General features: G+C 39.8%; 1 protein-coding gene across 3 annotated transcripts in view; it reads left to right on the top strand.

The window, feature by feature from the left end:
- ENPP2 (ectonucleotide pyrophosphatase/phosphodiesterase 2) overlaps positions 1–24,578 on the top strand; it is a 71,307-nt gene that overhangs the window by 12,701 nt on the left and 34,028 nt on the right. For 2 of the 3 annotated variants that reach the window (XM_016207764.2, XM_016207763.2), the window contains exons 4-11: positions 511–636; positions 3,058–3,118; positions 4,909–5,006; positions 5,196–5,275; positions 6,021–6,140; positions 12,943–12,998; positions 18,096–18,161; positions 18,850–18,922. In XM_016207764.2, the coding sequence (XP_016063250.1) occupies positions 511–636; positions 3,058–3,118; positions 4,909–5,006; positions 5,196–5,275; positions 6,021–6,140; positions 12,943–12,998; positions 18,096–18,161; positions 18,850–18,922 (680 nt within the window). Of the gene's footprint in view, positions 1–510; positions 637–3,057; positions 3,119–4,908; positions 5,007–5,195; positions 5,276–6,020; positions 6,141–12,942; positions 12,999–18,095; positions 18,162–18,849; positions 18,923–23,358; positions 23,515–24,578 lie in introns of all 3 variants that reach the window. The other variant, XM_016207765.2, reaches the window with a different exon arrangement.

Here is a 24,578-nt window from a genome sequence, read left to right as displayed (position 1 = left end):
CTTGAATGTAGGGACTCAACCTCTCTTATTGTAGGGACGGCTCTATTTTGGTCAGTGATTGGAACCATGAGTGTTTTTAACATCCCTCTTAATCTTTGTCTCTTTTTAGGACTTTAATCTCCAGTGTGTCTTGTAGTAGGCAGAGGCCATATAGTTACACTATCACTTGTATTTAAATCAAGCTGATTAAAGTTAAGTAGAGCTACTTCGGAATTACAAACCTCAGGTGCCGTGCATTTTATTGGGCCTTTTGGAACAGTTCTCAGTCCCTAAGGGTTCCATTTCTCCCAAATCGTGTTTGGCTTTGTACTCTGATTTAAAAGTCAGGCCTCCATTCTATTTGTAAGTTCTCCAGATATCATCTGGGCCTCAGGCCAACTCTAATTTCACAAGCAGATGAAATGATGTGGGATTTTCAGCTCTTTTCGTTGGCAACCCTTGGAAGCAATTGTGGCCTCTTTCATTTGGTTTGCGTGGAGCAGCGAAAGTGTTTTCTTGTGCCGATTGCAGCTGGCGGCTGGGAGTGTACCAAGGACAGATGCGGAGAAGTAAGAAATGAAGACCATGCTTGTCACTGCTCGGAGGACTGCTTGGCCAGGGGGGACTGCTGTACCAACTACCAAGTGGTTTGCAAAGGTACATGTTTCCTTGGCTTGGCTTGAGCTTTAAAAGAATAAAACCTGGAGATGCTCCAAGCCATCCTGGCTCTTGGGTGTATAATGCCTTGGATGTGGGCTCAGGCCCGGGGGTGCGGTGGGGGAGGAAGTGAGATGTGCCTTTACATTGCGCATGCTTCCCTGCATTTCACTGATCTGAAATAACAAGGAAATTACCCCAAATTTTGTACTTAGATAGAACCATGGCAATCAAGAGATTTCTACAGTTCCTGTCTTGGGCTTAGGTCTGGTTCCCTAGAAGCAGAGCCTGAGAAAGGAATTCCATGCATGGATTTTACTGAGGGAAAACTGCAGAAAAGCAGTGTGAGAGACCAAGGGGAGCGGGGGCAGGGGAGGCGAGCAAGGGTGCGGCCTCAGGTCAAGTTTCACCTTGGGCTGCTCTACTGCAGGCTCTGGAGAGGAAATCCGTGTTCTTACGGAGGCCAGGGGTCTCCACAGTTGGACAGTTGTAAGGCAAGACACTAGCAGCGGCCCGAGGAGGGGTAACTAGCTGGTAAAGAAGGTCAGGGCACCAGCAGCTCCTGCATGCATGTGCGCTGACTTTGGATGCTTGATTGTAGGATAGGATGGTTTTGTTCCAATAACAAATACTAGTCAGTGGACTACCAAAAATAGAAAAGATGCAGTTTCTGTCTTCAAGGAGTTTCAGTTGCCATGGCACCCACTTATAGAAGTTCCTGGAAGGATCCAAGAATCTTTATGTAAAGTTTGCAAGTCATTTTTTTAAAAAATATATATTTTTATTGATTTCAGAGAGAGAGGAAGAGAGGGAGAGAAGATAGAAACATCAATGATGAGAGTCATTGATTAGCTGCCTCCTGCATGCTCCCTACTGGGGCATTGAGCCCGCAACCCGGGCATGTGCTCTGACCGAGAATCGAACCTCAATTCTCCTGGATTCTAGGTCGACGCTCAACCACTGAGCCACACTGGCCGGGTGCAGGTCATTTTTTAGTGTCCACCTTAAGTCCTTCCTCCTAGCTATGGTGTGGAGCATGCAAAAAGAGTGCCGTTAAGCGTAGGGAATAACATATAGTCAATAACACTGTAATAATTATATGGTGTCAGATGGGTACTGGAATTATCGGGGTGATCAGTTCATAAATTCTATAAATGTCTGATCACTATGGTGTACACCTGAAACAAATATAATATCGTATGTCAACCATAATTGAAAATTTAAAAATTAAAAAAATAAAAGTTTAAAAAAAAATTTGGGGGAAAGAGCAAATTGGTCCTGAATCACCTGTGGTACTCGGTTGTGGCAAGAGGGTCTGACATGGATCTTAGGTTTGGCGAATTCCCCTCTCCCAACAGTCATTGTAACTGCTGACAAAGCACAGCTGCGAGAACTTGTGCCCTCTTCCCTTTATTTCCCCGTGTAGGAAATGTACCAATAAACCACAAAGGCTAGTAGACGAGACAATAAAGAAAAAGTCCTAGGTGTCACTGGCCATTGAATCACTAAACACTGGCTTTTGCTGGTTTACAATTCTAGTTTCAGTCCTTTTGTGAGGCCCAAGTGTGCACCCTGGGTTATTGCATGCAGGGTGAAGCTTCCCCATTTTAAGGAGCATGGCACTTACTCACCCCATTGTTAGTAGTTACAGTCTTGTTGACCAGGGAGATTTCTAATGCTATTTACATGGGAGCAATTTCTCCAAAGTCTTAGTCGCAAATTTTACTTACGTGTAAGGCTCGTGATTTTTGTTTGTTTTACCCTAATTTAAGGTAAATTATTTTGATAATTTTTATTTTCTCTAAAGGAAACCACATTTTTAAATCAGAGTTCTTTCTCTTCTCTGTTCCTAGAGGATGTAGGTTTGTGCTCTCAGGTCTTGGTGGAAAATAAAATAAAAGTGAAAGATAGCATTGGTCTTTACTCCTAAATTCAAGGCCTGTACACAGATTTATTGGCAAGTAATCTATTGCAGTCTTGCAGCTGTCATCCCTGCATATTCTAAGCCCTTTCCCACAACCCAAGGGAAGTTGTGCCAGGCTTTCTACATCTTTGAGATGTTTGGTGGCAGAGAAAAGAATATTCCATCTAATGACTAAATAGTTTGTTTCTGGAGGGAAACAAACATGAAATTTTATTCACTGATGCCACTGGTGTTTATATCTAAAAACCATTTAGACTCCGGAGGTTCACATAAACACCACTTGGCATTATTAAATCTTAGCTCTCCCATCGTGTATGGTTGGTTGTACATTAGGAAGCCAAACCAGACACTAGACTTTATTTCTGAATTTCTTTTTAGATGATGTCCCCTAAGCAACAAGTGTCAACCAGGACACAGGTCCTGGAATTGTACTCTTCAAGGCTCTGGATGGCATTTATAATTTGATTCACCAACAAATTTACCCATTTTCCTTATAGGAGAGTCACATTGGGTAGATGATGACTGTGAGGAAATAAAGACGCCAGAATGCCCTGCAGGGTAAGTGTATTTTATGAGTAGTATGAAATTTTATGTATTAATTGATGAAACATCACAGGATATAGATGGGCAAGTAGTTAAAAAGGGTATAAAATGGAAATCCACTTATTCAGGCAAGTTTATGAGTAATGTCAAAAGCTAGAATGTGCATCTTAAAGTAGTGAAATTAAAAAAAAAAATTCCTAACACTTCTGCACATAGCAGAGACTAAATAGTCTCTATTCCCCACTTTAGCTGGAGATTTTACAAACTGCATCTAAATATCACTGAAGAAGGAAAAAAATTTTTGGCAGTGACTTGTGTTTTCCGTGATTTCCCCCCCTAAAGTGCTGCTTTTGCCTCTTTTTTTGGGGGGCGGGGAAGGGAGATTCTAGAACTTCTCCAAAATATCATCCTAGATGGTAACTCCTACAAGAAACTGCAGAAACTTGACCAGTCACCGCAGCAGTGACACCCTACAGCTCAAGTGAGACCAGCATCAGGCACTTACTACACCTTTCAGGAAACTGTTGAAAATTCACGGACCCTCAAAATGCCTGGCAGAAAATAAATTTTCAACAAATGTGTTTTCATTAATGTATTTGTTGGAGTGTGGTTTTTGTTTTAAGCATAGCTTGGGACACCACATCCAAGTTTTAGATATTGTCCTGATTCTGGTCTCTGTAATGGGTCACCTGGACTTCTTTGAACTTTTAGAATGGGATGGCACTGGTTTCTGACTGTTTAATATGTGTTTGGTTATTTTTGAGGAATAAACAACAACAGTCTTAAGTGGTAGAAGCCTTGTTAAGTGTTAATAGTAATGTTAATAATGAACTCTTATATAGTATTGCTCTAAATGCTTTATATGTGACTCATTTAAAATATATCTTATTTATTATGTGGCTTCAAACAAACTCAAGCTTATACTTGCTGAATTATCCTTAAATTATCACAAACAGTTTGGTACATAGTTTAGTAATCTCAAGTATGATTAAATAACTGTATAATTAGAATATAACAAAAAGCCTATTTCATAAGACCTTGCCCTAGTTAGATGGATAGTCTAGTCCTTTACTGATTAACTTTTAGAGATCTTCAATAATTTTAATTATTTTTGCAATTATTTTATAGTTAAACCTAAAATAATTTTTTATTAGTGCTTAGTTCCTTCCTCCCTTCCTCCCTTCCTCCCTTCCTCCCTTCCTCCCTTCCTCCCTTCCTTCATTCGTATATGTGATAAATATTTATTGAAGCCCTACTATGGGTCCAGAAAATAGAAAGATAACTAAGACACAAACAGTGCTTTGAAACTGGCGAAGAAGGTAAACATGTTAGCAGATCATTACACTATAACATAATATATGTAAGTGGTAAAAGAGGTGTGAATTAATGTCTTAAAGGAACTCACAAATGTGAGCAACTAATACTATAGAAGAGGAAACCTTGAGCTGGCTTTTGAAGAGTGAATAGAAGTTTTCCAGGTGGCAAATGACAGAATACATATTCTAGGCAAATACAACAGCTTTTTACATTGTGAAAAAGCTTGTTTGCCATGTGAGAGGCAGGCATGTGAGAGGAAGTACATGAGGGGAAATCAGTCCCTTCCCTGGCTATTTTATGACTTTGGCCATTTAAGTCTGGATTTCAGGCGCCACAAACGCTGCGTGGCTGGAAGCCCGGGCGTGCACAGGCATCCTCACTTGAGGTTTCATCTTGGAAATCCTTGGTCCCAGTTACTGAGAATGACTCCGCATAATGGAAACTCTGTGGCAATCGTTTCACTAAAGCTTAACGCGTTACCGTTCAAGGTTTGTTCGCCCCCCGTTGGTCATCTTCTCGGTGGACGGTTTCCGTGCGTCATACATGAAGAAAGGCAGCAAGGTCATGCCTAACATTGAAAAACTAAGTAAGTCATTTTCATACTGTGTTCTCATCTGCATGCTCAGCTATGAGCTCTGAGATCTAGGGACACATGGCTTGAAATGTATTTTGTTATTTGAAATATAAAAGCGAAGGTTCACGCGTTCCTCTGATGGTTTGTAAAATGGGTGACCCTTGTCGGTTCTCTTGTTCTGATCTGAACTTCTGTTCCCAGGGTCCTGCGGCACACATTCGCCCTACATGAGGCCTGTGTACCCGACCAAAACATTCCCTAACTTATACACTTTGGCCACTGTAAGTATCTTTTCAAATGATATAGATTCAAAGGGCTGATTTCATCCTGAAGTGACTTAAAGGGAGATTTTAAAAACAGGTTCCTTAGTGTTCAGAGAAAATCTTTCTGTTTTCTATCTTACCTGCCTCAGGGGTTCACAGTAAATGCCTTTTACAACGTTGTAGGTAACTCAGCGTCAATGCACCTTTAAAACAAACTGTTTTTCAAGTACAGTTCTGTCTGAACACACACATTAAACCTCTGAATTTTCAAATAGAAATGTTGACTTCAGGGCGGCTATGTTTTAATTTTCAGATACTTCCAATTCTACCTTGCTTCTTTAAAAACGCCTTTAATTTACTTAATTATTATTATTATTATTTTGGTTTGGGGTAGAAATAGAACTTAGAAAAAGGAAAAATGTACTTAGAAATAGAAACCTTCTTGGTGGTACATAAGTAAATTTCAATTAAAGGTTAATTTGCTATAATTAAAGTTGTTGTCATCTTTTTAAATTTCAACAGTTAAAAAGACTCACATATTAAATTTTTTTATAATAATGTCAGCTTTCTCAGATGGCTTAAAACCAGTCCATAGATAATATTTATGCTTGCTCAGATACATATACAGATTACATTTATCTTATATAATTTTGGAAATTAATTATTGCTCTAAAACCTTCTATGATAAGAAAATTTATAATAGAACTAATGTGGATGGATTATTATAGTGTTATTTTAGTGATAAATTTCCTTTTACTCAAAGGGGCTATATCCAGAATCACATGGAATTGTTGGCAATTCAATGTATGATCCTGTATTCGATGCCACTTTCCATCTTCGGGGGCGAGAGAAATTTAATCACCGATGGTGGGGAGGTCAACCGGTAAGTTTTGCATCTTTTTGTGTATGTCTGTGCATTGAAACATTTCATCCTAAAACTGTTTACCTGCAAAAGAGGTGCATGTAATTTTCCTATACTTAGCAGTGTTTCCTTTGTTATTGTTTATATACATATGTGGATATATGTGTGCCCATTATATACAGGGTGGAGCAAAAGCAGGTTTACAGTTGTGAGTACTCGTAACACAATTTATTCTTGTATTATTATTTATTATTCTTATTTTCCATACAAACAGCTGTAAACCTACTTTTGTCCCACCCTGTATATATGTGAATATGACATGTATGTGTATCTGTATATGTACATATAAAATATGTGTGTATATATATGCATGTGCGTCTATAATGTATAGGTATATATGTTTATGTGAGGTTATGATTATAAAAGTGTGAGATGATAAGTTTCTTCATTAGGGTGATACTGGTGGAAATGCTGACAAAGGGATGAATTTCAGAAACATTTTGAAGAAGGAATAGGTAGATCTTATTGATTTACTAGATTTTGGGGTATAATAAAAAAGAAGTGAATGACTATAACTACCCCAAAATTTTGGCCCAGGTGACATATGAGCAAAAATAGGGAAACTTGCTGAAAAAAGGGAACTCAGTGGAACCCACAGGACCTTCATTAATTCTTTTGTTTAACCCATTTTTTTCCAAAGTCTTGGAAGTTTCATATAATATGTGGAATCTTACGTTGATTCTGGACCAGTAAATTAATACTTGAAAGAAATCACCCTGTTTACTTCAGATTAGATGGTTGGGCAGAAAGTAAAACGGGGTGTAGGTGGCTTTCCACTAACATTTTTCCTGTGACTGTGTGTATGGTTAGGGGACTTGCTTTGGTCAGACATGAGCAAAGCAGCAACCTAGGGCCCTCTGTGCAATCGCCGTGGCAGGAAGAGTGGGCAGAGCCTGCACACATCTGTGCGTGTACCATCCCAAAATGATCTCATGCCTGGAAATGTTTGCTGCTATCTGTGGGCAAAATAGAGAATATAAAGTAGGGAAAAAAATGGCATTGCTCTATGAGAAAAGGTCATTTGTGAAAAAAATATTCAGATTGCATAATAAACCAGCATACAAGGTTAAATATGGACTTTTCATTTAAAACCCCACATTGGAAAACTTCTTGTATGTTTGTAGAAGAGTTTCTCTATGGTAGAGGTCCTGATCCTGCTGTCTGTTCAGGCCGGGCTCCCAGGAGTCTGTGATGACCTAGGTTGTGAGCACCGTGAAATTTGTTTACAGGGCGGATTTCACAAACAGAGTCTATGGTAGAAGCACAGTGTATGTGTAAATAAAATGATTGAAATTAGAACTCCATCAAGCTGTTGCCAGTTGGTCTTTTATAATAATTCTGTCCTGGAAGCAGACTTGCCTGGAACCACAGAAGATAAAGAGATAAACAGTAATTTTATCAAATTGGATCACCTTACACCGACTGTTGACGTTAGGTTTCCTCTGGGTTGGCATGACTCAGAAGATGAGTCCACACATTCATTACCTTCTGCAGAAGCAGAGCACAGGGATCCCTGTTAACCGGCCCAATGAAGTGAAGTCTCTGTTTCCACTCTGTTTGCCTGTTTCCTTAATGACTCCCAAAGTTGACACATTTGACCAAGTTTAGTACTTTCCTAGTGCTCAACGGGACTGGTGGCAAAACGGATTTGTGCTTCTGTCTATCTTCTTGAACAGGACGCCTTCCATAAGAATGCCAAGGAACATAGGAGCTATAATTTAAAAACATATTTTATTGAAATTTGGCATATAGGAAAAACATATGGACAGAAACTATAAGAAACAACAGGATGAGAGTATGAGATACTATAAATAGGATAAGAAAAGTTATGCCTTCATAAATATTTCTTAAACATTCATATCATCCTATCAGAGGCTTGTACAGTTCACAAATTCATTGGTGGAAAAATAATTGGAGTAAAGAAAATGTTTATAAAAATATTTATAAAAAATAAAAATCTCAGCCCGGCCGGGCGTGGCTCAGTGGTTAAGCGTCGACCTAGGATCCAGGTGATCGCGGTTCGATTCCCGGTCAGGGCACATGCCCAGGTTGCGGGCTGCAGCCGATCAGTGACTCTCTCATCATTGATGTTTCTGTCTCTCTCTCTCCCTCTCCTTTCCTCTCTCTGAAATCAATAAAAGATATATTTAAAAAAAAAAAATCTCAGATAATTAAGTTAAACTCAAATTATTTTTACTGAGTGATTAAACCATGAAAGACATTTGGCTAAATAATATAGGGGTCAGATTAAATGGTGACTAAGAACCACTCTTACCCTAGTTTAAAAATCTAATAGATGGGATGAGGCGCCTGTACAGTGTCCACCTGAAAATTTGAATCTCACCATTAAGCTCCCCAAAACAATTTCTATAATTTAATTTTATCTTTTTTTTTTTTTTTTAAATCCTGGTACAGCCACTTCAGCAAAGTTGAGTATGCTTTTGAGTTGTCAATCTTTAGGATGTGCTTTTAAAAGTTGGCCTTCATTGTATGATCTTACATTTCTCATACATGTTTTACTGGAATTCCTTTTGTTGTTGCTGTTTTGAGATTGTATTTACTTTTTTCTCATTACAAATGTTTGATACTCTTAAGGGAGTTTTTAAAATGTGTTTGTTTCTTTGAAAAAATCTCTCTGCTTTAACCCTGCAATTTCTCACACTAAGATATCTCAGTGGGGCAGCTCCCTGTTCAGCTTAAACCTCGACTCAGCAAGGTAGCGAATGAGCAAGACTCCCAGGGGCCCGCTACCTGTGGGGACCTGAGAAACAAGTCTAACACCCACCAGGTGCACAGTCCCCTAAACCCCAGCTTCCCGAGCAAGGCATTTCTAAGAGGAGCCGATACAGTCTCATCACTTCTCCATTTGCTGGGCCTGTTATTTTCTGCCAGATGCAATGAGCTGGTCCCGAGGCTATCCTCTCGAGTTACTGTAGTATAAAAATGAAAGAAAGATGGGGTGTTCAAGAAAGAGCCAGCAAAGAAAAGAATGACATTGGCTTAGGAGTGAACTTCCAGGCCCAAGGGATTGGCTTGTTGGAAAGTGCGAGTCACCTGCGCACCTCCTTTTGTTGATTTTGTTATCCTGCCAGTGGGAGGCTTTGATTTCTTGTTAGGAAAATTTTTATCTTTCTCTTGTGACTATATCTTAACATGCTTAGGATGGACTCTGCACACCTGACCCCTTTGCTACAGACTCTAATTTACCTTTCAAATTTCAGTTGAAACATCTGTCCCCAAGTAGCCCCTACTAAGCTCTCCCAGCCCTGGCTAAGGTCAGGGGCCCTCCTTTGAGTTCTCATATTATTTCATCACAAACCTGACCGTATCATTTTGAAATAACTCACATGTCTGCTTTACACTGTGGGCCCCGTGGGGGTAGGGCCTTGATTTATTTATTTCATTATTCTCGTGACCTAACCCACAGCCTGGCGCGAGCAGGTGTCCCACTCCTGCGTTTCGGCTTGAAGTGTTCCGCACCCCCACTGAGGCCTGTTTGCCTGTACTTCCTTCCTGTTACTGGTCACTCACCTTCTGACCACCTGGGAAGAGTCACGCTGGTCCACAGTTTCTTCTGCTGGGTCATCCAACAACCCTCACAGGCTTACTTTGTTCTGACCCTCAAAAGCCATTGACTGATGTACTCTGGCTGGTACTAGGGCCCCACCCATCCCTCAGGCCTCCCGGAATTCTCTTTATCCCAGCTCTTCGCCTTCAAATGCAAAGGAATCGTTTCTCTGCAAAGAGCTGCTAGAAAGACTACAACAGTGATTCATGTTTTTGAGAAATGTTTTCTGTTTATTTTCTTTTTCAAGACTTCTCCCCTTCTCACACAGCTGCATCCTTTACTTAATATGAGCACGTGGTTGATTGCACGTTTAAATCCTTCTGGTTGCAGTGGGAAAGCTGTTTTCTTCTTCTTGATAACAGATCAAGAAGGTACAATATTATTCCCATTTGTCCCCTTTTCAGACTATGACATCTAGGACACAAATGTTGAAAACTGTGCCTCTAGATTAAGTAGGGAAATGGAAGAAATAAACCCAGTGTCTCCTCAGCTTATTTTTTTTTTTCAGCTGTGTGGTTTTACCAATCACTGAGGAAATTTATATTACATTCAAATTCAGAGAAATCATAATTCCATTTCTCTGAATTAACAAGGAACTAGGAACCTCTCTCTCTCTCTCTCTCTCTCTCTCTCTCTCTCTCTCTCTTTCTCTTTTATAGCCCCAGAGGCTCTTCACTTTTCTGCTTTTGCACCAATGGTTTAGTGCCTTTTTTCCTCTGCAATTACTAGATTTAACTTCTGAAATATAATAAATACATATGAGTTGCAAAGGAACTTTTACAGCTGCTTATGATCTGATTTAACTTAACTCTCTTTATGCTTCAGTCTAGTACCATTTGCTGAACCTTGACAGGTCGGCTTCATTACTGCTAGAATCCTTTTTGAGATTTTTAAATGTGTTTTTAAAATTTCAAGTATTCTCTCTTATTTGTTCTCTTTTTGCACTCTTCTGACCATGCTCCCCATTTCCTTTTAGAAAATAAGGTCAATGTGACTTACCAAGAAGCAGGGAGAAATTTTTTGCTTCTTTTTATTTTTAGAAGAGATAAAAATTTTGAACTTTTACATTGCCTTCATTGCTCACATTGCTCTTTATACAACTGGCTAATTTTTTTCTGATTTCAAAGATGTTAACTGTCACTGTAAAAACTTGGGGAAGTAGAGGAAAATATAAAGAAAGAACGATCCTGATTTTGCCATTGGGATACTTTTAGCACCCACTTCTGTCTTCTCTCCCAATGCTCTCTCCTTACACCCCCACAAAGCCCGCTTCTGGTGATCTTTTCCCTTGAGTGCTACTGAGCTAAAAGTTATTTATAGGGCTTCCTGTTGCCCAGATAGTGCCAACATCAGCATGAGTTCCACAATACAACGTTTAAAAGTGTAGGATCATCATTAGAAAACCCCAGGTCAATCTTACATTTCATATCTGCCAAATATTGCCTAGTACAACTTTCTTGGAAATAGCAAGCCACTCAATTTTTGAGGAAGTTGTGTGGATATGAACACTCTAACCCTGAAATTAAAATAAATATGAAACTAGATCACTTAACATGAGAAACTGGTCTTTCTAGGACCTAGTGTGGTTTTGAGGCACCTGGGGCTGGGTGGGTGTCCAGCACTTAGTTTAAGTGCATCTGCTCGCTAGTGGAGGTGCTGGAATATGAACGAATGAACTCCGGGGCGCAATTTGGATCCTGGTTGAGCTGGGGGACCCAGGCATGCCAGAGTTTGTACATAGGTTGAAATATACTCTGGACCAAACCCTGGAACGCTGCTTGGAGCAACCTGAGATCCTTCTCTCTCTGATCCATCCCAGTGGGAAGCCACCTGTGCCATGCTGATGACATCTAAGATCCGAGAGGGTGCATATGCTCTCCTGCCCCATCCCTCACTTGCCAGCTGCAACAGCTGCAATTCGGGGGGCTGGGGATTTTCAGTCCCCCCCAAGGAACTGGGAATCTTTGCAATATTCTCCCAGGCCAGGTGTCTCAGACCCTTCTGAAACCATGGCCAACCTCCTCCATGCCTTACGCCTCCCAGTTACCGCTTTGATCACAGAAAACAAAAGTTTTCACTGGAGCCAGTAAGACACTTCCAAAGGCTGGATGAAATGAAACCAGAAAAGGGAGTGGCTGCAATTCCTAAACCATTTTTGCTTTGGTCTTATAACAAGCCACACTTCTCCTTACTGTTTGTCTCCTAAAGTAAGTGGGTTTCTTTTCACAGACTGCTCTTCAGTGGGACACTGGCCATCCTAAGCTGTTTTTAATGTTACTAGAATAACTGGATTATATTTCTGTCCATTATTGCATAATAATTAAGATTAAAATTGATCAAGTGTTTACCAAATACTAAGACACTGCTTGGAGGACTTTAAATATAATAAGTCCTTAAAGCCTTGAATAATCCTATGTGCTAAGGAATACTATCAATATTTTAAAGGAAACTGAAGCACAGGAAGCTTAAGTAACTTGCTGGAGGACCACAGGGCTGACTGGTAAATGACAGAGACAAGCTTAAAATCCAGCTATCTAGTTGCAGAGTCAGGTTCTTAACTGCCCTATCTTCTGCCTCTCAACCGCATGTCCTGGAAAGATTTTAGAAACCTTAATGAAATGCTTGGTTCACCTAACTTATTCCAAGAACTTATTCCTAAAATTCCATTTACTAACAGGCTAAAAGAGATTCAAGGGAAAGTCCAGAATTAAAAAAAAAATGACACCTTTTTCTTCCTTTTCACTCACCTAGTTTAAAACAAAACAAGACAAAGCTAGGTTTCAAGATCCTGACATCTGTGTGCCAAATTGGGATTCTCCTCTGTAGGCTTCCAATAGTAAAGGAAACATATGGTCCACTCCAGGGTCCTTTGATGATCAGAATTCTGCCTAATCTGTGATGTTCAAAACAATGATCCGAAAAGAAAGGTACAGAAGAGACTTTTGAGATGAAATAAGAATTTCAAAAAAATGCCACTAGAATCATAGCAGAGCTTTTGAAAGCTTTTGTAGCAAACATATCAAATAACATTTATGGAAATAATGATTCTGACTTCCAGATGTGAAAAAATAAAAGGTTGCAAATAATGTGAAATTTATGGTGTGGGTAAAGTATCAGATAGCTGATCTAATGTATTTTAAAACTTTTTGACCAAAACTCAGAACATGTGATAATCCTCTTATTTTTCCTTATTAGCTATGGATTACAGCCACCAAGCAAGGGGTGAAAGCTGGGACATTCTTCTGGTCTGTGTAAGTGACGTTTCTTTTGTCAATGTTTGTAAAATGACAGCGATGATTCAGTTCATGAAACATTGATTCAATTTTATTTCATTTCAGTGAAATGTCAAAGTACCTGAACTTATGAATAGTTTCTGATTCAAAATAACCTTCCAGTTATTTTTCCCAGAGACCCTCTCTCCCCGTCTCCCTTCTTCTTCTATCTCTCTTACCCCATCTTCTCTTAATCGAATGTGAGGAAGATTTTCTCTCCCTCTTCACGCCATTCTTTAGCTTCCTCTGGCCCCTTTTGTAGGTTTTTGGTCACTTGCCACCCAGGGAATGTATATTTCTCTAGGACTGTTTATTGCCGTGGTTTGTATTATCATTTTCTATAAATATATAATACCCTACTATGTTTATTTTGGCTCACTTTAAAAAGCTAGTATGGGCTCAGGCTGATGTAGTGGTCTAGAGAGTGGATATTCCAGACAGAACAAGGGGAAGCCTCTATTTTCCCCAGATTTCCCTAATTAGGAAAATAGGACCACATCTCCCCCCCCACAAACAGAGGTGATGGAGAGATTAGTAGTTAATGTTCATAAAATGGAAGAAACTTACCTAATAAATGTGTCAACATGATTATTTTTAAGGCCCTTGGTAAGAAAAGAAATCTGTTTCAACTCTCATGGGGATTTTGTCCCCCCTGAGATGTTCTTTCCATTTTTTTTTAAACCACCTAAAGCTGTTTTTATGTTTGCCTCATACTCCTTAACAAAAATCTGACTATTCTATAATAGCAGTGTGCTGACAGCAATCACAGGCTTCAGTTAATCCAGAGCGGTACTGACTATACTCTCCAAACTCAGGGAGAAAAGTGGCTTTTTCAGATTCGAACGGCTAAGTCGAAATTGGGCTTGGTGATTTGAAGCGAAGACAGAGTACCCCTTCAAAAGTCTCGTTTCCCTTCTTTTTAAAAGGGGTTTTCTGAGTTGAGAAATACACGTGGGCACGTCAGACAGGACACGGCTTAGCGTAAACGGCATGTTGACTTACCAGTTTAATCCTATGCGTTTCTCTTTTTTTTTTGACCCTTGACTGTCATAGATGCTTACAGCAGTGATTTCTTCTGTTGGACAACATATTTGCCTGCCAAATGGAGAGGAGCCAACAACATAATTAATACTTAGTCCCACCCTTACCCCCGAAACTGCTGCAGAGCTTCATTGAAAAGGCCCAGTGTTCTGGTCCTGAATGGCCATTTTCTCCACCCATTTCCAACCACTTACAAGAAGGTGGCTTTTGAGCGCTCCAAAGATGTCTGTCATTTTGCTTGGCTTCTCAGGCCATTCTTCTTGTATCCCCATATCTTGGAAGTGACTTGGATTCAGTTTTTCTTTCTTTTTAAAAAATCTTTTTGTAACTTAATAAGAACATGGTCGTACTTCCAATTATTTAATGGAATATGTGCCAAGTAAATCTATGCATAGTACATTTGGGGGGAAAATTTAATTTAAAACCAGATTCAAACCATAGACTTGGAAGGCCATCTTTTTAACATGGTTTTGTACTGCAACCTGAATAATTCTTGCTTTTTAAGTGATAATATTTCATTTCAAAATCATCCTCAGCTGATACTGTTACATTTTTTTTAATGTCAATTCCTGTCCAAGGTCAGTAATTCTTTTTATATATGACTGTTTAGAGTGATTCTAGTCACAGCTCTGCCACTTAATAGATTGGTGACCTTGGACAAGTGATTTAATCTCTCAATGGGAATGGTAGTGCCTTCCTCATAGGGTATGGTGAAAGCAGAGTGGGTTAACTTACTTAAAGTGCTTAGTAGGATGTTTGGCACATAGAGAACAACCAATAAATGCAATTTTTCTTATTCACATTATCTCTTTTAACATTGACCAGACAATGGCTATGTATGTCTTAAGGTAATTTGTTTTCCTTTATCACTAAATACCTCATCTAGTCCTTCATTTTGCATTCCTCTTTTTCTTTTTTTTTTTACCATGTCTAATGTATGAGGTCTCATGACAAATTCTATATCAATCAGTGATGGTCGAGATGACAACATGAACCCCATTTTCATTTCTGTGTGGACATACCCATTCTTCCTTTGTCGGATATGTTTGTGTTGACTCTGAATTGTATTTTAAACACTAATGGGTGAGGGGCATGTTGTTTTGGTCTGTGGTTATTTCACAAAGATAATCTAGAATTCCTAGGATATTTAGAGAGCACTTTGTCCAATGCCTCATTTTTTCAAGATTGGAGCACTAAGGGTTAGAGAGGTAAAATGTTGTGCCCAAGGTCACACTTAGGATGGACACTCAGGCCTCCAATGTTGTACTCTTACCCCCCCCCCCCACACACACACACACACTCAGTCCCACCCAGAAAATGATAGTGACCTGTTTATCTTTCCAAGCAGAGAGTGGTAACTCCCTTGTAATAGTGTTTTGGTAGGAGTATATTGTATCTTTAATTTTATTCCTACAAATGCCTTGAACATAATAAGCTTTTAACAAATATTTCATGAATGAATGTATCATCTCTTGGGACCTGTGAATCCAGTACATAATTGTAAAATTGAACATTTTTCTATGCTCTTTCTACGTGCCAGGCACTAGTCTATGGGCTTTATATATATTATGTCTTTTGTCCTTACAACAATCTTATGAGATAGGTAATATTATTGTCATCATTTTATAGAAGCACAGAAGGGTTAGGTAATTTGTCGAAGTCTCATCACCAACACATGTGGAGTCAGGCAGTATTCAAACCCAGACACTCTGGTCTCTGAGCTGGTTCTTTTACTCTCTGCCCCTACTGGCCAAGCACCCCATCCAATGAAAACTTTAAAGGGTGAGAGCATTCTGAACTTGACACAAATTCTAACAGCTTGTATTTTTCTGTTAGCATCAAATGAGTTCATCAGAGTCCAGTTTTGTGACTTAACACCGATTACATAAAATAAAGCAGCTTGTAGGTAGGTAGTGAAGTAAGATAAAATGAAAAGGCATTCACTTTTTTTTTTTTTGAGTTAGGAAAGAATTCAAAATATGTAATTATTTTGTTCAGATACAGGGGATTTCTAAGGCTGAAGAATTAAATATCTTAAGCGATTAACCTGACGTTGCTATGCCTATTTCTAATTCAATCATAGAATGTCATAAACAGGGTCACATTTATTTAACAGCATTGGCATTTGTTTAAATTAGGACTCATTTTATGGTAAACATGATTTTCTGGGTAGGACGGTGTTAGACAGGGAGAGACGCAGAGGAGTGACAAATGCCTGGTCTATCAGAGAAGGCTGGATGGAGCTGGTGGGGGTGGAGACGGGGGAGGCTGCTTGATTAGAGATCCTGCCAAATCCAGCCTCTTGCCATGGCTCTGAAAATTTGTCTTCTCCGTGCTCTCTCTTGCTCACACCCACAGAGTAAATGTTTAAATGGCTCACCCAACATTCCATGATACATTTTTAAGAGTTTTTAAGAGCAGCTTTAGATTCACAGCAAAATTGAGCAGTAGGTACAGAGATTTCCTATATACCCTCTGCCCCCACGGACGCAGAGCCTTCCCCATGATCAGCATCCTTCACCAGAGCAGCACATTTATCACTAGTGATGAATCTGCACGGACGCATCGCTGTCGCCCAGAGGCTGTAATTCACACTAGGGTCACTCTTGGCTACAGTGACTTTTACTAACCACAGTTAAACTTGGGCTTTAGCTTGAATTCATCATGAACATGCTCTAAGGCCTAGCGCTGGATGGAGGAGCAGGAAGGCATGTTGTGCTCCTTGTTAGGAAAGAGGAAGCAGATTTCCCTATAAATAAAGACATCACTCAGCTGGTGAGCATCTTAAGGAAACCCAGCCAAGGATACAGTGCTGTCCTGTTAGCCAAGAGCTCTTAAAGTGAGTGCCAGATTTAGGGTAATTATATTTCAACAGAGAGTGAGACTTAAACACAAAAGTCATTGTGGATGAAGATTATACCCTTTTTGTCAGTTTCATAATTACATGTGCCCATTCCTGATAGATTTTTATAGAGCTAGAGGAGAATTTCAAGAATGCCTTTCTAAACCCCTTATTTATAGAGGAGGGACTTAAAGTTTCAGATTAAATCTTGTTTCTAAAGGCATCTATCTGTTTAGAGATAGAACGATAACTGACTCTGATCATTAATAAAAATAAGCTTTTTTTTTTTTTAGCACTTACTATGGGCTAGAAACTGTACATGCCCTTTGCCTGTCTTGTCTCATTGCATTTTCACAGCCAGCTAGTGTGGTGCATTTTGTTATTTTCTTTATTTTACTGAAAAGTAAACCGAAGCCAAAGAGGTCCAAGAGGCCTAGCAGTCAAGAAAGGTCACACTACCTTCAAGAGGCAGATTGGACCCGGCCAGGCAGCTCAGTTAGTTAGAGCCTCCTCCCGATACCCCAAGGCTGTGGGTTCAATGCCCTGTCAGGGCACATAGAAGAATCAGCCAATGAGTGCGTAAATGAGTGGAATAACAAATTGATGTTTCTCTCTCTAAAATCAATCGGGGGGAAAAAAGAGGCAGTTCGAGGATGTATATCCTGGTCCCTCTGTGGCCACAGCTAACAGCGTTACTCATTAAATGGCAATGATTCTGAGCCCCGGGTCCTTTCTGATCAGAAAGGCAGGCTTCTCATTTGACTGTGAGTCAGTTCCCAGCCTCCTCCTCTGTGGCTGAGCGATGTGCTATGTCGCAAATGGAAATGGAAGCTCAAACCCTGATTTGAACGAGGCCCTTTTATGACAACGAAGGGAAAGCAGATGGTGGTAATTAGAGAGCCCTTGGCTTGGGTGCAAGAGCAAGTGCTCAGCAGGCTTGAGTCTGTGGACATGCAACCTCCCATCGTGCTTCGCTTGTTAGTACCCCACAAAATTCCCATGTGCTTCGCTTATTACTGTACAAAACTCCCATCATGCTTTGCTGATTACCCTACAAAAGTCCCATCAATCTTCGCTGGTTACCCTACAAAACTCCCATCATGCTTTGCTTGTCAGTACCCTACAAAACTCCCATGTGCTTTGCTTATTACTGTAAAAAACTTCCATCATGCTTTGCTTGTCTCACCCTCCAGGGTCATCCCTCATGAGCGGAGGATATTAACCATCCTGCAGTGGCTCACCCTGCCAGACAACGAAAGGTATTTGTTTCCCTCTCCCTGACTTTTCCTCCTTTCTTCAGTATATTTTAATCTTAGGTTAGAACTGGGTAAAGAACTAAATAGGCTGTGAAACAGCATAGCCCAGGTTCGGTATTATTAAGTTTTGTGGTTCTTAGCTTTAAGCCTTACTTCCCTAAGAAAGATACCATAGGCGTAGGCCCTTGGGGAGCATTTAATTACAGGGATTACTACAGAGTTAATCCTGGCCACTGCCGCAGATCTTAAGGGAGTTCCTTGGATAAATGAACCACAGCATCGCAGGGATTGGGGAAGCATTAAGACTGGCTTTTCGCTTTAATGGAGCTGTTCTTTCAGGCTGCGGATTGCATGGCCCATGTGAATTGTCACTGGGCTGTATTATCTTGAGGATCAAAGGCCTGAGTGTGTGTTCAGATTTTCCTTTGTGACTTTTGATTCCTGGAGGTGGTACCAGGCAGTTACCACAGTGAGGGTGGTGTCGGGAGTGGTGGATGTGGAAGCAATAGAAAACAAAACAAAACAAAATAAAACAAAAAAACAAGAATGTGATGTTTTCCATGGTAAGACTAATAGTGGTTGGGAGATTAATTAACTTGATATGAGAATATTTTTTTAATGTGTAGGAATATTGGGTATTCTTTGTTATGTGTGTTTGGGAGAGATTCTGAAGCTTCCTGTTTTCCCCTAGGCCTTCGGTCTATGCCTTCTATTCTGAGCAACCTGATTTCTCTGGACACAAATATGGCCCTTTTGGCCCTGAGGTTAGTAGCTTATCACCTACCCGAGGAGAAACTGCATTCCTAGGCTACCTGATCTATTGACCTTACTTCATGATTTGTACAAAGTTTCTCTGGGTGTACATATCTGAAAGGTTTATTCATAGTCAAAGATTTACAAGACTAAAAACATTTTTAAAAATCTGCAACTTGTTTCTCTTGCAGGGATTTCATTTAAGATTGATCTGATATTCAAATATATTTTCAACTTGGAGTTGATGGGAGGGGTATAGTCCAGCCTTGCAAGCATCAGTTAAAGGGGACAGGATGGAGAAGGGCTGGCATTTTCCATCACTGCGACAGGAATGAAAAGGAATCGGGAGATTATAAAGCATTGCAACTGACTTCCAGCTCCCTTAAAATGATTATGCAGTTCAGACAGGATAGGTCAGCTAAGTAGCTCTACTAGCCTTAGCAGGTACAACAGCTGGGCATATGTAATAGCTTTGGACACTTTTTATTGATAAATTTTCACATCAGCATATACCTGTGAAACCATCACCACAGTCGAGAGTATGAACCTCCAAAAGTGAAAGAAATTCTTAATTGAGAGAAATACTGTTGAATGAATCTAGTTAGCAGAGCAATGCGACACCCTTTATCAAACACTAAGGAATCTTAGTAGCAGACATTCCATTTGTAAGGTAGTAGCCAGTATAACTTCAAATTCAGGAGGGGAAAGGGATGGTGATGCTTTATTACACTCCTCTTTCATCTAGAGATGGAAATCTGCCAACATTTCAGCATAGATCATTTAAAAATACCATGACATTTGCAAATCTAAACCTCTTAATATTTTCAATATTTCCCACTACTCATTCTTACTAGGGTGGTGAGATCTACACCAACATAATAAAACCTGATTCTGGGTGAGAAATAATTCCACAAACTTTGTTGATGGAAATTGCCTTCAATTCCCTGTTAGGCCATGACAACACTGTGCTCAGCATAAGGATGAATAGGATGACTATAACACGGGTAATATTTGGTTTAAGTATTTCTGAGCAAAATGCAGCATGTTTAAGCAAAGACAGTAAATACCAAGGAGCCACAAGTATTTCTGAATGTTTTCATATTAATTCAGTGGTGATGTTTTGAAGCACTGGAAACAAATGGCTATTTAAAACCATTCTTAGTTTGCCTTAAATCACTGAAGTCATATAAGTCTGATGCTCTTTTTCTGATGCCTTTGATGTTCAACCAGTGTTGCATGATTATGAAACACAAATGATAAAACGAGATAAACATCTGCATGTATGAAACACAAATCTTATTCCTGCCAGAGCAAGCCTGGCCGTTTTATCTTTAGGATGACTTTCTTTGAGATTAAAGTGAACAAAAGGAACCACATTTTATTAAAATGTTAAAAACACACAACAGCCTCTAAGCAGTTCCATGTGCCCCACTTAAAGGTTTGACTTTAAATAGATAATAATATCCCCTAAAAGACCCTGTGGCATAAGCAGAATAGGGATTTGGGAGCGACTTGGTATAGCCATACTTTTAAAAGAGGAGGCTGATACTTAAAGAGGCTTGGGGCTGCTCAAGTTGTACAAATGATAAGTGAACTAAGAGATAGAACCTCAGAACCTCTGACTGCCAGGCCAGAGTTCTTCCTGTGAAACCCTTTAACCCTCCCTCCTTCAGTCCAGGAGATAAGCAGAGTGGTCAGTTAATAACTATGTTCAAATTATACAGGGCATTTTATGTCAGAAGTTGGCTTTTTACAGTAAGCTCTTGTAATCCTCATTTCCTTAAAAGTTGTTTGGCCTAGTAATAAACATTCTTTATCAATGGATCTCTCTGGTTTTCTAATATGTGTAGTTCAGTTATGGGTACTTACTTGGGAGTGTATGTCTGTGTGTTTTAATTAAGAAATAAACTAAAAGTTTTTTTAAGTACTGAGCAACAATAAATGAAACATAATATAGGATGCTTTAATTTGCTGTAATGAAGGCTCTATGCTCAGTTTGCTCATAAATATACAAACAGAGGTTTTTCTTGTGCTATTTTTTGAATTAAGAGTTGGAAGTATTCAGGCATGCTATGTTCTTTTTAGTATTAATGCTTCTTGTAACTAGGATATTCTCATGTATCTACTGGGTAAAACAGTCTGGATTAGATATTTTGGAATATATCTTTAATTATGATAACCTGGTAGCCTGGTCACTTTCTTCTCCTAATACAAAGGATATTTTCAGATGTCACTATTTTTTATTTGGTTCTAGGAATCTTATTTTTACTGAAAGAAAACAAAACAGTTTATGCTTTTAAAACACAAAACCAAAGCAGACCAGCTAAACCTCTCTTCTGTTGTAGACTAATCGGCTTATATACCTATCATCCATCATACACATTTATAGTGCACGTAAAGATTATACTAGCTGAAATATTATTTTAAAAATCAGTTACATGCTATATTTTCCATCAGTGAGAAACTATCTTGCATCTGAAATTTCACTGAAATGATTCCATCTAGCAAAATGTTGTGTGCTACAACAAGTTGAAGTTTGTACTTTCTTGCTTAATTGAGTATACTTTTTTTCAGGACAATTCTCAAAGGCTATGCAATTAGATGACCAAACATTGGGCTGATAGTTTCGAGAAATGGTGTATTGCTCCTGGTTTCATAGTGTAATGGTGAATGTTCAGAGACATGCTTGCTTTTGATTATTGGCGCAATCTTCTTCCCTTTGACCTCTGTGCTTTCTTTCTCTGTGACCCCTCGATCGGCTGCTCTTCTTGGCCTAGAGGCAGAGCTTTGGCTGGCTAGTGACTACCTTCCGAGGGCAGAGTATCCTGAAAAGCAGGGAAATTTGCCCCTCTCCCTCCCATCCTCTTAATAACCTCAGGCTAAGTCTTCCAAAGTCAGACTAAAGTGTGGCTGGTCAGTGAAAACTTAGCTTTTGTCTACCTCTAACACAGAAGAAGGAAAGGCGTGCAATGTAATTGCTGGATGAGAGCTCATTCTGACTAAATCCTGCCCCGCTGCTCCTCTAACCTGCTGCGATCGGAGGGCCGGCCTTCGGCCTTCGGAATGTTGAGTCCCTTGGAAATGGCCTGGTGTCTCATGGGCAGACTTGAGCTCTAGATGAATGTACTCGGGGACCAGGAGATGGGAAACCCTCTTTCCTTTTGCTTGTCTTCTCGTGGAGAATTGCCTAAAACTAGAAGCATTTTTTAAAAACACCCAACCCAACCAGAACCTGTGGGGCTGTGTCTTTCAATCGCTATGCCGGAGAGAGAGGATGAGACAGAAATGGAAGTGCCTTTGCAGTCGCTTGCTCTGGAAACAGTGACATCGCATGGCAGATGGCCTCCTCTGCGGATACACTAACATTGTTCCTCCTTCTGCCCCTTCTTGCATCTGAATGATTCTCCGGATAGTCCCACCGAGAGAAAGCAGCTAGGTAGACAGCAGAGCTTGCTGCTTTAATTCACCTTTGCACCATCAGCAAATCAGGGGCCTGGTTTTCTCCAGCATTTAAAAAATCCCAAAAGGTTATCTTCTTGACTCAGTTTATGTGTTGGCCTTAATTGCGCTCTAGATTTTCAAAACAAGATGCACAGCACTGCCACTCCCCCTGAAACAGGGTTTCTGATAGCAGGAGTGTCAGTAGACTCTTTCTTGATATGTGTACTAAGATGAAGAGATATTGATAACTTTGTACATTTTATCTAGTTATACAAGAGACTTTTTAAAAAGACAGCTGTATTTATGGTTCTCTCCTGGCTTAGAGTTTCTCTGTATTGGAAACCTAAAGGATCAGAGACAAGTTCTCTCTCCTGCTCAAAGTCCTGATTCAGGGAAGTACATTCATGACCAAGGAGCACTGCTTATTATTTATGTTTTAGTCCATCCTTGGTTTTAAATTTTTTTCTGTTTCTTGCCAATACAGGTGACAGTTGCTTTAATATAGTTGGTGGTATGAACAGATAGCTATCAGATTCTGAATTGGAACCACCTACATGAATCCTGCTGTCACCTTGAAATGACCATGTGGCTAATATTCTATTTAGTTTTCAGCTAGTACTTTTTAAATGGAGAGCTCTTCATAACCAAGAACCAGTTCTCTCCCCAATGCAGGAGTTTTGAAATGCAGAATTCTATGTCACCTTCAGGTGTATCTACACCTGTCAGTAGGCTCCTCAGCCTTAAGAAATCTATGTGACTAGATTCTCTTAAATTATATTCTTGTTCTCAGTGAGGAAGCTGTGATAGCAGCTTCAAGGTCCATTTAAAGGGCTTCTCTCTGTAGAGGTCCCTGAATAATCCCTCATACCAACTTTTTCTCACTTAAGGAGCCTTAGTTTTTCTAACTAAGACTCTGCTGACCCCAGATGGCAAAGTGTGAGCTTTATTATCTGACCCAGAGGGACAGACGACTTCTGAGTCCAGACATCTCTATCCGCCAGTACAGGAGAGTAGTTATGGCTCACCTCTTACTCCGGCTAAGAGACCTAAGAGGAAGGTTATCCCTAAGAGGAGACAGGAAAGACCAGTTGCTCCTCCAAAGAAAAGAAGAAGAAAATTACATAGGATGGATCATTATGCCGTGGAAACGCGTCAGGACAAAGTAAGTTTATCTATTGTTCCAAAGCTTTGTGGCGGGCAGGTCTGAGTTGGAGGTTTGCTTCAGTGCCTTGGCTTGAAACTCAACTAAATACATGTCAGAAAAACTCTGCTGCCCCATCCTTGGCTTTGAGTCCAGAAGAATCTGGTACTGCTGAGGTTAACACCGATGTGAAGACCTCCTGAACTTTCAGCGAGGCAGGAAAAAAGAGCCTTCTACTTTCTTTAGAGTTAGTTGCCCTAAAACGAGTATTCATATTGAGGCTTGAGTGAATGTTAAGAAGGCTACTGGCTTTGTTTCCACTTATTCACAGAATTTGTTACAGTGGTTTGTTTGTAGCCTTTGGTTCTTGAAAACAACCTAGCAAGGTAGCTGGGAGAATCCTCAAAGATAATGTAGATTAGAGCTCAGTAGAAAATTGGCTCAGATTTGTGGTCTGTATTGTCAGAATTCTGAAAAGGCCTTAGGTTGCAGATAAGGGAGTAGCTGAGACAGAAAGAAAGAGGAAGTCATGGATAGATAGAATTGTGTGTCACTTAGAGACCATGAGTAATGTCTAGTCTTCAGTATATTTGTATGAACCTACAGGCTAATATTCTCAAAACCTTCAGATACCTCCAAGGCACGATCTCATTTATGATGGTCTGAGCTGATCACTAAGAAGTAGCTTCAAGATTTTACCTAAGTTGTCTTGTTTAGTAAAGGAAAATAAGTCATTGCCAAGGGTTGATATATGTTGGGTATTTAGTATTTCTGTGTCTAGGCAAAGGTCTTTAAGGAGAGCGTAGTTTCTCAGAGGCAAATATCACTCAGCCCCCATCGGTTAGTCCTTTCAGATTATGCTTCATGTGTCATTCTGAAATTTTCACTTGTGACTTCCTCCTTGGGAAAGAATTTGAAATACTGACTCCCTTCATGAAGAAAAACAAGTTTACAACTGATTTTACTGATGATATGATATGAGAGAAGGTCTTGAGTCATCTGAGAAGATGCTAACGGAAGATAATACTGTGTGTCTGAATGAAAAACGATATGCAGATCCCTTCTGTTCTTATCTAAGTCATCTT

The sequence above is a fragment of the Miniopterus natalensis genome, chromosome 16, assembly GCF_054644295.1.
Source record: "Miniopterus natalensis isolate mMinNat1 chromosome 16, mMinNat1.hap1, whole genome shotgun sequence".
In the NCBI taxonomy this organism is placed as follows: Eukaryota; Metazoa; Chordata; class Mammalia; order Chiroptera; family Miniopteridae; genus Miniopterus; species Miniopterus natalensis.
Note: the sequence above shows the minus strand (reverse complement) of the source record. Positions and strands in the feature narration are given on the sequence as shown.